Here is a 12,500-nt window from a genome sequence, read left to right on the forward strand (position 1 = left end):
ATGAAGAAAGTGCGAAGGAAGGGGAGAGAAAGAGAGAGACAGAGAGAATGACGGATGGGGAAGCAGAGAGAGAGAGAGAGAGAGAGAGAGAGAGAGAGAGAGAGATTCGTGTTGGCAGGAGTAATGGAAGTAAAAAGGCAAGAGAGAAGTTGTTAGGGAGGGAAGATGGATGAGAGAGAGAGAGAGAGAGAGAGAGAGAGAGGAGAGGGAGAGGTCTCGCCCTGTCAACTGAGGCGACGATGTAATAATTCAACGAAGGCATTACTAGTCTCGAGGGGCGCTCTCTCTCTCTCTCTCTCTCTCTCTCTCTCTCTTTTTCATATTTACTATTTTCTCTCTGGCTCTCTCTCTCTCTCTCTCTCTCTCTCTCTCTCTCTCTCTCTCTCTCTCTATCTTTTCTCTCACTTTTTCTCTTCCTCCATCATCCGCCTTTTTTTCTCTCACTTTTTTTCTCTCTTCCACCATTCGTCTTTTTTTATCTCTCTCTCTCTTTTTTCTCTCTTCTTCCCTCATTCGTCTTTTTCTCTCTCTTTTTCTACTCTCTCCACTCTCACAACTAAAAAAAAGTAATCCTCTTCTTTTTCTCTCTTTATTTGTAGTCTTCCTCTTACTCTCCCTCTCTCACTACTCTCTCACTTTCTCTCCCTCTTACTCTCACTCACCCCTCTCACTTTTATACTCTCTTAGAAACCCTCTCTTTTTTCCCTTTCAAACGACACCAAACACGAACTATTTCCACTCTCCCACTCTCACTTCCCTCTCACTTCCCTCTCACTCCCCTCTCACTAACAAAACCCTACAAGCCCTCCCTAAAAAACTTCTCTTTTTTCTCTTTCAAACGACACCCAACACGGCCTATTCTCACTTTTCCCACTCTCACTTCCCTCTCACTTCCCTCTCACTTCCCTCTCACTAACAAAACCCTACAAACCCTCTGTCAGAAACCCTCACATCATCCCCTTTCAAACGACACCCAACATGGCCTATATCCACTCTCCCACTCTGACCTCCCTCTCACTCCCCTCTCACACGCAGGGAGGGAGCGTTCGACGAGGACATGGAGAGGGAGAAGCCGCCCCTGAGGAAGATCGACCAGTACATGCCCCCAAACTGCCCCTGCTGTAACATTACCAAGAGATTCACCATGGCTATTCTGGCGAGCATAGGTGAGAGGGAGAGGGAGAGGGAGAGTGAGAGGGAGAGGGTGATGTGTGTGATGTGTTCTGTGAGGATGGGAGAGGTGAGTGTGTGCTGGGAGAGTAAGGGCAGGTGTAAGTTAATTAAAGGTAAGAAGAGAGAGAGAGAGAGAGTGAGAGTAAGAGAGTGAGAGTGAGAGTGAGAGCCACAGGTGATCGCGTGGCCTGCTGACACACTAAGCAACACCTCAACATGTCTCCCTCTCGCCCTCTCTCTCTTTAAGACCACGTGTCACCCCCCCCACACCCCAACACCTCTCACAAACACACACCCACACCCCCGCGGCGGCCACACCCATGCCACGCCTCTCCCACGCCTCTCCCACGCCTCTCCTCGTCCCCCGCACACTTGTTGCTCGGCGGGTGTGGCTGGGAGGGTGTCGAGATACCTGACTGGCTTCCGTGGGTGTGGTCGACTCCGCCCATCACCTGAGTGGGTGTGTCCCGCCGTGTCCCGCCGCACAGACACACGTGGTATAACTCCGAGCCACACCCACCTGCTCTCTCTCACTCTCTCTCTCGCTCTCTCCCGCTCTCACACCTTGTCTCACCTGTGTTCCTCCCGCCAGGTTTTCTCATCTCTTTCGGTATTCGGTGTAACATGGGCGTGGCGGTGGTGCAGATGACGGCCAATGAAAGTGATTCTGGGGTGAGTATCGTGTCATTGTGTCATTTTCTTCCTGTGAGTATCGTGTCATTGTGTCATCTTCTTCTTGTTCCTTTGAGTGTCGTGTCGTGTCATCTTCCTGTTCCTTTGAGTGTTGTATCATCTTCTTCCTTTTCCTTTGAGTATCGTGTCATTGTGTCATCTTTTTCCTGTTCCTTTGAGTATCGTGTCGTGTCATCTTTCTGTTCCTTTGAGTATCGTGTCATTGTGTCATCTTGTTCCTTTGAGTATCGTGTCATTGTGTCATCTTCTTCCTGTTCCTTTGAGTATCGTGTCATTGTGTCATCTTGTTCCTTTTCCTTTGAGTATCGTGTCATCGTGTCATCTTCTTCCTGTTCCTTCATCTTCCATCCTTCATTCATCTCTCCATCTGTCTTGTTTGTCGTCTTTCTTCCTTCCTTCTTTCCTTCCTTCCTTTTTTTTTCTCCATCTGCCTTGTGTGTCATTTTCCTTTTTCTCCATCTGCCTTCTGTTTTTATTGTTTTGTTCTTTTCATGTGTCCTTGTCTCTTCCTTCCTTCCTTCCTTCCTTCCTCCTCTGTTTCCTTGTTTTTTTTGTTTTGTTTTGTTCTTTTCATGTGTCCTTGTCTCTTCCTTCCTTCCTTCCTTCCTTCCTTCCTTCCTTCCTCGTGTGTTTCCTTGTTTTCTTCTCCTTTTTTGTGTCACTCTCCATTCACCTCAAGCCACACCACACTCAAGCTCGTATTCCCAAACACTTCTGCGTTCACTTCCTCTATTTCTAAAGGCTTTATCTAAATTGCCACGAGTTTTTAGGGTGTTTTTATGGTTCTAGAGGCAGAGTGACAAGATTTCTCCATTGTTAACTGGTGAAATACTCTTGAAAACCCCGTTAGTCATTCTGTAGCCTTGGAAAATTGTCATAGTGGGAGATTAGATCCTTTTTAGGGTGTTTTTAAGGGTTCTAGAGGCAAAGTGACGAGATTTCTGCATTGTTAACTGGTGAAGCACTCTTGAAAACCCCGCTAGTCATTCTGTAGCCTTGGAAAATTGTCATAGTGGGAAATTAGATCCTTTTTAGGGTGTTTTTAAGGGTTCTAGAGGCAGAGTGACAAGATTTCTGCATTATTAACTGGTGAAATACTCTTGAAAACCCCGCTAGTATCCATCCATTCTTCCACCCCTTCACCCACTACACTCACTCACACACTCACACACTCACTCTCTCCCTCCCTCCCTCACTCACTCACGCACTCACCAACAGAAGCGAGAGATCGAGTGGAGTGACGACATAGTGGGCGTGATCGATTCCTCTTTCTTCTGGGGCTACCTGGTGACACAAGTACCTGGGGGCCTCATCGCCTCTCGCTTCCCCGCCCACTGGTAAGCACTGGGGAGGACCTGGGTGGAGATGTGGGGCTGGAGATGAGATAGTGACCCTGGGAGATGAATGAGGGAGATTCTAGGGATGGAGATGAGTTTAGGGAGATATGTGGAGGCTGGAGATAATTTTAGGGAGATATGGGGAGCGGGAGATGAGTTAAGGCGGCGTCACACTGGCACTTTTCCGTCTTCTTTTTCTGTCAACTTTTGCAGGCGGTGGCCGTCACACACAAGCTTGCTTCCGCCTTTGCCGCGCTTGTCGATTGTAAACAAACATGGTTCCTCATTCACCCCAGCAAGCCGCGGCTTTTTTGCACCTTATAATGTAATCAGCTGTTCTGTGATCCCAAAGGCAACGGTGACCTCTAATGCTCTCTATGAGAAATTCGTCAGTGTGTTTTGTCCACTGCTCATCTTGGCCAGCTACTTGGAAGTTGCCTTGGAAATATTCAAAAGCGTCGCACATTCGCACTCCTCTGGAAATGTACACAAACAACTGACGAACTTTTCATTGCTAGGCTAGAAGAAAAAAAATATGTATACAAACATATATTCATCAACTCATTTAAATTTCATGTTATGGTAATAGCATTCTTCCGTTTAACAAAAAAATATTTTTTTTAATAAAAGTGTTGATTAGAAACCATAGTTCTTATTTTGACTAAAAATTGGCGCTAGACGAAAACGATGCGTTCCGTCTGACTCAAGACGACGGAAAGAGTTGACGGAAGAGTAAAAGACGACGGAAAAAGTGCTAGTGTGACGCCGTCTTTAGCGACCCTGGGAGATGATTCAAGCACCGTGGGAGATGTATGAGGGAGATTTTGGGGTGTGGAGATGAGTCAGGGCACCGTAGGAGATTGTTTACGTTAGGTGATAGAAGTGGGGAGATTAATTTAAACTGGGAGATGAGCTCTGGTAGAGATAAAGAGTATGGGGAGATGACTTGGCGTGGGAGATGAGGAACTTTGAGAGATGAGTGAGTGGGAGATGATAGGATTTAAAAATGAGGATCTGGGGAGATGAGTAGCCTGAGAGATGACCTGCGTACTGGTGGAGATGACTTGCAGTTAAAAGGGAGACTAGACAAGGTGTGGCTGATGAGAGTAAACACGTGACTAGAGGGAGAGGGGAGTGAGGGGAGAGGGAGAGGGAACAGGTGAGAAAGAGGAGGAATTGTGGAGAGGGGAGAGGGAGAGGGAGAGGGAGGGAGAGTTTATTGCTGCGATTTCATGTTTATGTCCTTGTTTTCCTAATCTATAATCCTCCTCCTCCTCCTCCTCCTCCTCCTCCTCCTCCTCCTCCTCCTCCTCCTCCTCCTCCTCCTCCTCCTCCTGGATTTTAAAATGCCTTACATCAATCGAAACTTAAGATTACCTTCCCTTCCTTCCTACCTCCTCCTCCTCCTCCTCCTCCTCCTCCTCCTCCTCCTCCTCCTCCTCCTCCTCCTCCTCCTCCTCCTCCCTCCATCACAGACACTGAACAGCCGAAAACTTAATTTAGCAAATGGACTGGCAGTGACTGGTGAAGGGAGAGGGAGGGAGAGTGAGAGAGTGAGAGGGAGAGTAAGGGAGAGAGGAGGGAGAGAACATTTCCCTCTCCCCTCCCTCCCTCCCTCCCTCCCTTTGTTTCTTTTTGAACAATAAGTTAGGAGGGAGAGGTTAGGTTAAAGGGAGGAGGAGGAGGAGGAGGAGGAGGAGGAGGAGGAGGAGGAGGAGGAGGAGGAGGAGGAGGAGGATAATGATAATGTTTAATTCCTCTTTCATTATTATTTATCATTCTCTCTCTCTCTCTCTCTCTCTCTCTCTCTCTCTCTCTCTCTCTCTCTCTCTCTCTCTCTCTCTCTCTCTCTCTCTCTCTCTCCCCCAGGGTTTTCGGAACAGCCATCACCACCACCTCCCTCCTGAACATGCTCTTCCCAGGGGCGTCCCGAATGCACCCCGCCGCCGCCATGACCGTCAGGATACTGCAGGGCCTGGTGGAGGTGAGAGCAGGGAGAGGGGAGGGAGAGTGGGAAGAGCTGGGAGAGGGAAATGGATGAAAATGGATAAATATGAAGAGAAAATAAATAGAAGAGGAGTTAGCATGGTTTGGGTGTGTTGGGAGAGGTTTGGGAGAGGGGAGTGAGAGTAAGACGGGTGAGAGAGAGAGAGAGAGAGAGAGAGAGAGAGAGAGAGAGAGAGAGAGAGAGAGAGAGAGAGGTAAGGATAAGATGTGATGGGAGAGATTTTGGGAGAGTGAGTGAGAGAGTGAGAGTGAGAGAGAGAGGGAGAGTGAGAGTGAGAGGGAGGGAGAGAGGAAGGGAGAGGGAGGTCAGAAGACGAGAGTGTGTGTCATCATTAATTTTCAACCTATGGAGGTGAGAGAGAGGGAGAGGAGGAGGAGGAGGAGGAGAGGAGGAGGAGGAGGAGGAGGAGGAGGAAAAGCTATTGTGAGGTAACTGTGAGGAGGAAGTAAGTGCGGAGGGCATCCAGTATCCTCCTCCTCCTCCTCCTCCTCCTCCTCCTCCTCCTCCTCCTCCTCCTCCTCCTCCTCCTCCTCCCGAAAAAGGCCATAAAATACATAACAAAAAAACGGAAAAGGGTTCTTGGAGGAGGAGGAGGAGGAGGAGGATGGCGCATTCTCCTCCTCCTCCTCCTCCTCCTCCTCCTCCTCCTCCTCCTCCTCCTCCTCCTCCTCCCACTGTCAACATGAATCATAAGTGAATTTCCGGTTATGTCTACATGTGTGTGTGTGTGTGTGTGTGTGTGTGTGTGTGTGTGTGTGTGTGTGTGTGTGTGTGTGTGTGTGTGTGTGTGTGTGTGTGTGTGTGTGACTCCGCAAGACGTTCACACCCCATGAGTCGATAATTGTGAGAGAGAGAGAGAGAGAGAGAGAGAGAGAGAGAGAGAGATAAGAAGATTCCAACTCTCACAAGAATAGAATCTGGAATGTGGTAATCTTCTCACTTCCGGTTCATTTTGGGAGGAGGAGGAGGAGGAGGAGGAGGAGGAGGAGGAGGAGGAAGAGGAGGAGGAGAAGAAGGAAGAAGAGGAGGAGGAAGGAGGAGGAGGAGGAGGAGGAGAAGGAAGAAAGGAGGAGGAGGAGGAGAAGGAGGAAGGAAGAAGAGGAAGAGGAAGAAGAGGAGGAGGAGGAAGATGTAGAGGAATTTCAAAGAGGATTCAATGAGATCAGTGTGTGTGTGTGTGTGTGTGTGTGTGTGTGTGTGTGTGTGTGTAAGCTATCTCTAAATCTTGCTCTACGTTCATAAATCTCTCTCTCTCTCTCTCTCTCTCTCTCTCTCTCTCTCTCTCTCTCTCTCTCTCTCTCTCTCTCTCTCTCTCTCTCTCTCTCTCTCTCTCTCTCTCTCTCTCTCTCTCTCACACATAAGTACTCACACACACACACACACACACACACACACACACACACACACACACACACACACACACACACACACACACACACACACACACACACTCGTGTACATGACATTGAGAAGAAAATATTACATACTTTTGACCTCCTCCTCCTCCTCCTCCTCCTCCTCCTCCTCCTCCTCCTCCTCCTCCTCCTCCTCCTCCTCCTCCTCCTCCTCCTCCTCCTCCTCCTCCTCCTCCTCCTCCTCCTCCTCCTTCCCTCTTCCTCTATCTGTCCATCTTTCTTCTGTCCTCCTCTCCCCTTTTCTTTCTCCTTCCTCCTCCTCCTCCTCCTCCTCCTCCTCCTCCTCCTCCTCCTCCTCCTCCTCCTCCTCCTCCTCCTCCTCCTCCTCCTCCTCCTCCCTTCCCTCCATCTTCCTTTCTCTCCTTCTATTGTTTACCTCCGTTCCATTTGTCGCCTGTCCTTCCTCCTCCTCCTCCTCCTCCTCCTCCTCCTCCTCCTCCTCCTCCTCCTCCTCCTCCAACAGGTAGCGAGGCCAAAACAAGAGGAAATGGAGGGAGGAAAGAAGAGGGGAGAGAGACGAGGAGGAGGAAGAGTAGGAGGAGGAGGAGGAAGAAAATCTGGGTGTATATATTATTATTATTATTATTATTATTATTATTATTATTATTATTATTATTATTATTACCACTACCACCACCACCACCACCACCACCACCACTTTCTCTCTTTATCTCTCTTTATCCATTTCATATTTTTCCGTGTGTGTGTGTGTGTGTGTGTGTGTGTGTGTGTGTGTGTGTGTGTGTGTGTGTGTGTGTGTGTGTCTATTACAGCCTATTAATATGTATGTTTGTCGGTCTATCGTGCGTGTGATTGAAAGAGAGAGAGAGAGAGAGACTGAGATAAATGAAAAATAGAGGAAGAAACACAAAAAAAGAAGAAATGGAGAGGAAAGAGAGAGAGAGAGAGAGAGAGAGAGAGAGAGAGAGAGAGAGAGAGAGAGAGGCACATCAATATATCATTGTTGAGGTGGGACAAAGACTGCCTCATTGCTTCCCAAAGGGCCGTTTTTCCACTCTCCCTCCTCTCCCTTTCGCTCTCCCTTTCACTCTCCCTTCCTCCTTCCTTTTCTTTCCTCTCCCTTCTTTTCTTTTCTCTCTCTCTCTCTCTCTCTCTCTCTCTCTCTCTCTCTCTCTCTCTCTCTCTCTCTCTCTCTCTCTCTCTCTCTCTCTCTCTCGCCTTTTCCCTATCACCTCCTCTTATGCCTCCACTCTCACTCCCTCTCCCCGCCTTTCCCCAGGGTGTCACGTATCCGGCGTGTCACGGTATCTGGAGGAACTGGGCCCCGCCGCTGGAACGCTCTCGTCTCGCCACCATGGCTTTCTGCGGGAGCTATGCTGGGGCGGTGCTGGGTATGCCGCTGTCTGCCTGGCTCACGGAGGGCATTGGGTGGCCAGCGCCCTTCTACTTCTATGGTGAGTGTGGATAGAGGGCAGAGAATGGGGTGTGTTGTGGTGTGTGTTTGTTTGTGGTCACCCATCCAGTTATTGACCACATGCCTCGTTGATTAACCTCTTCAAGTACCATGGCGCTTTTTTTTATTTATTTATTTATTTATTTATTTTCATATTCATTCTGGTTATTATTTGGTGATTTTCTACAGCTTTTTTTCAATATCGTGAATAGTGAAGACTGTGGCCATTAATCTTCTGACCTCCATAGACCCTTGCTAATGTCAATAAAATGGTGTTATCGTAGCCAAGCTGTCTTAAAATTCCCCAAAAACATGGCAAACTGTCTTAAAAGGCTCTAAAAAACATAAATCTCTATATTTATTTACTGTTTGGTGACTTTCTACAGCTTCAGAAACTTATGGGGGATTAGAATAGTGAAAACTGTGGCCATTAATCCTCTGACCTTCCTAATGTCAATAAAAAGGTCTAATCGCACCCAAAACACAAAGTAAATATATGTCCCAGTACTGAAGGAGTTAAAATAGTGAAGACTGTGGCCATTAATCCTCTGACCTTCCTAATGTCAATAAAAAGGTCTAATGATACACAAAACACAAGGTAAAAATGCATCCCAGTACTGAAGGAATTAAGAACACTCACCCATCCATCCAGCAGGTAAGGACACGCCCCGTCGCTTAACCTCACTGATCTCAATGAAGGGGTTTGAAGGTTGGGATGGAAGGGAGAAGGCAGAGGGCGTATGTGAGAGGTGGAGAGAGTGTTGGGAGAGTAATGTGGAGGTAAGAAATGGATGAAGCAGAGGAAGGGAGGAAGAGGTTGGGAGAGGTAAAGGGTGGGAGAGGCTGGGAGAGGTTGCTGTGGGAGGGATGTAATAGGAACTTGAAATAAATGGAAGGGAGGAATAGAAAAGATTGGAAGAAAGGGAGGGAGGAAAAATGGAGGGAAGGAGAGAAAATTAGTGGACGTGGAGGAAAAATGAGGGAGGGAGGAAAATATGGAGGAAGGATAATGATAGGTGAGGGAGAAAGGTGAGACAGAGAGAGAGAGAGAGAGAGAGAGAGAGAGGTAATTAAAAAACTTAAATCACCAAGAGAGATCCAAATTATTGCTGATTATTTGAAGCTCTCCCCTTACTCTCCCCTCACTCTCCCCTCACTCTCACTCTCCCCTCTTTCCTATTTTCGCTCACCCTTTCGTCTTTGTGTCTCATTCTCTCTCTCTCTCTCTCCCTTTATTCCCTTTACTCTCACTTTTCCCCTCCCTCTCACTTTTCCCCTCTCACTCACCTGCTTCTCTTTCCTCTCCCCTCATGTATATATCCCGTCGTTTACCCTCATTTTTCTTCCTTTCTCTCTCTCTCTCTATCTCTCATTCTCTCTCTCTCAGCTTCTCTCTCCATCTTTATCTCCTCTCCTATCCCTTCTCTTCTGTTCTTCCTCTCATTTTCTTTCTCCCTATTCACGTCTTCAAAACTCACAACTTTCTACTCCCTTCCTCCATCATCCATTTTCACCTCCTCCTCCTCCTCCTCCTCCTCCTCCTCCTCTAGTTTCCACACACAAATGCCCCAAACGCCTTGTCCTCGTGTTTAATTGCAGGTGTGGCTGGGGTGACCTGGGGGTTTTTTTGGTACTGGTTGGCCTTTGAGAAACCCGCCAAACACCCAACCATCAGTGCCAAGGAGCAGGTGTACATTGAGGAGAGTCTCGGCAAGCAGGTGAGCGTGGGAGGGCGAGAGGGAGAGGTAAGGTGTGGGTTTAGTTGGTGAGATGGGTTGTGTGAAATGAACAGGGAAGGAGAGGTTTGGATGTGAGTGTGTGTGTGTGTGTGTGTGTGTGAGAGAGGGAGAGACAGACAGAGACAGACAGATAGACAGACAGACAGACAGACAGATAGAAAAACAGACAAATAGACAGACATACAGACAGACAGACAGAAGACAGAGAGAGAGAGAGAGAAAAAAAGTGTATTATGCATGTATACGTAAAAATCCTTAATTTTCTCACACACACACACACACACACACACACACACACACACACACACACACACCTCATCTCTCACCTCTCCTTTCTCCTCTCCTCTCCTTCAGCCCACCTCGCAGCCCACCTTCGCCTCCACCCCCTGGCGCGCCTTTGCCACCTCCATGCCTGTGTGGGCCATCGTGGTGGCAAACGTGGCTCGCTCCTGGACCTTCTACCTGTTGATCATCTCACAGCCTAGCTACTTCAGTGAGGTGTTCCATTACAAGGTGGCCAAGGTAGGTGGTGGTGGTGGTGGTTGTTGTTGTTGTTGTGGTGGTTATAGTATTTCTCTACTCTCTCTCTCTCTACTCCATCCATCTATTCTCTTTCTCTCTATACATCACAATAATCCTCTCTTTACCTTCCTCCTTTCTCTCCTTCCTCCTTCCTCTCCTTTCCTTTTCTCCACATTCTCTTTACTACCATCCCTCTCCCCTCTCCCCATTCACCTCCCGTCACCACCAGCTATTCACACACCCCATCCCCTCAGAGCGGCACCCTGTCAGCCCTCCCTCACCTGGTAATGACGATCGTGGTGCCATTCGGGGGCCAGCTAGCAGACCACTTCCGTAAGAACAATATCCTCTCCACCACCAACGTAAGGAAGATCTTCAACTGCGGCGGGTTTGGACTGGAGGCGCTGTTCCTGCTGGTGGTGGCCTTCACGAGGGACACCACTGTGGCTATCTCCGCGCTAACTCTCGCTGTGGGCTTCTCCGGCTTTGCTATATCAGGTGTGTGGGTGTGTGGGTGTGTGGGTGTGGTGTGCTGGGTTAGTGTGTGGGGGTTTGTTTTAAGGGGTTTGCTTATTCATTTTTGGTGATTTTGTGTGTGTGTGTGTGGGTTTTCTGTGTCTCTCTGTGTCTCTTTGTCTCTTTTTCTCTGTCTCTCTGTCTCGGTCTGTTTTTCTCTGTCTCTGTCTCTCTGTCTCTTTTTCTCTGTCTTTCTGTCTCTCTGTCTCGGTCTGTTCTTCTCTGTCTCTCTTTCTCTCTGTCTCTTTTCTCTTTGTCTCTCAGTCTCTCTGTCTTTTTTTCTGTGTCTCTGTCTCTTTCTCTGTCTCTGTCTCTCTGTCTTGGTCTTTTTCTGTCTGTCTGTCTCTCTGTCTCTCGGTCTCTTCTCTCTGTCTCTCTTTCTCTGTCTCTCTTTCTCTGTCTCTTTTTCTCTGTCTCTGTCTCTCTGTCTCTTTTCTGTCTCTGTCTCTTTGTCTCTCTCTTTCTCTGTCTCTCTGTCTCTGTCTGTCTCTCTCTTTCTCTGTCTCTCTGTCTCTCTCTCTCTCTCTCTGTCTCTCTCTCTCTCTCTCTCTCTCTCTCTCTCTCTCTCTCTCTCTCTCTCTCTCTCTCTCTCTCTCTCTCTCTCTCTCTCTCTCTCTCTCTCTCTCTCTCTCTCTCATCAGGTGTGTGAATTATATACCTGGCTTGATATATTTCAACCTAAGCCACCCTAACCCTTTTCTTCCTGGCTTTGGGTGGCTGTGGCTTACTTTGTACCAGGTGTGTGGCTTGTTCACCTGGCTTAGTATATACAGTGGCTTATTCACCTGGCTTAGTATATACTGTGCCTTGTTCACCTGGCTTAGTATATACTGTGGCTTGTTCTTAGTATATACTGTGGCTTGTTCACCTGGCTTAGTAAATACTGTGGCTTGTTCACCTGGCTTAGTATATACTGTGGCTTGTTCACCTGGCTTAGTATGTACTGTGGCTTGTTCACCTGGCTTAGTGTATACTGTGCCTTGTTCACCTGGCTTAGTATATTCTGTGGCTTGTTTACCTGGCTTAGTATATACTGTGGCTTGTTCACCTGGCTTAGTATATACTGTGGCTTGTTCACCTGGCTTAGTATATACTGTGGCTTGTTCACCTGGCTTAGTATATACTGTGGCTTGTTCACCTGGCTTAGTATATACTGTGCCTTGTTCACCTGGCTTAGTATATACTGTGGCTTGTTCACCTGGCTTAGTTTATACAGTGACTTGTTCACCTGGCTTAGTACATACAGTGGCTTGTTCACCTGGCTTAGTATATACAGTGGCTTGTTCACATGGCTTAGTATATACTGTGGCTTGTTCACCTGGCTTAGTATATACTGTGGCTTGTTCACCTGGCTTAGTATATACTGTGGCTTGTTCACCTGGCTTAGTATGTACTGTGGCTTGTTCATATGGCTTAGTATATACAGTGGCTTGGTGTGTTCTGATCTTAACTTGGATAATGAGACTAAACTTGAGAGAGAGAGAGAGAGAGAGAGAGAGAGAGAGAGAGAGAGAGAGAGAGAGAGAGAAATTAAAGAAAAGATCAGGAAATGGAAAGGAGAAAAGGAAATGAGATGAGGAAGATGATAGGAGGGAGAGAGAGAGAGAGAGAGAGAGAGAGAGAGAGAGAGAGAGAGAGAGAGAGAGAGAGAGAGAGAGAGAGAGAGAGAGAGAGAGAGAGAGA

General features: G+C 47.8%; 1 protein-coding gene across 1 annotated transcript in view; it reads left to right on the forward strand.

Moving 5' to 3' along the window:
• LOC123515435 (vesicular glutamate transporter 1-like) overlaps positions 1-12,500 on the forward strand; it is a 62,628-nt gene that overhangs the window by 41,990 nt on the left and 8,138 nt on the right. The window contains exons 5-12 of the mRNA XM_045274004.1: positions 1,036-1,166; positions 1,766-1,845; positions 3,085-3,203; positions 5,073-5,187; positions 7,867-8,041; positions 9,640-9,758; positions 10,134-10,301; positions 10,556-10,799. Of these exons, the coding sequence (XP_045129939.1) occupies positions 1,036-1,166; positions 1,766-1,845; positions 3,085-3,203; positions 5,073-5,187; positions 7,867-8,041; positions 9,640-9,758; positions 10,134-10,301; positions 10,556-10,799 (1,151 nt within the window). The remainder of the gene's footprint in view (positions 1-1,035; positions 1,167-1,765; positions 1,846-3,084; positions 3,204-5,072; positions 5,188-7,866; positions 8,042-9,639; positions 9,759-10,133; positions 10,302-10,555; positions 10,800-12,500) is intronic.

Source organism: Portunus trituberculatus, chromosome 5, assembly GCF_017591435.1.
Source record: "Portunus trituberculatus isolate SZX2019 chromosome 5, ASM1759143v1, whole genome shotgun sequence".
Lineage (NCBI taxonomy): Eukaryota > Metazoa > Arthropoda > Malacostraca > Decapoda > Portunidae > Portunus > Portunus trituberculatus.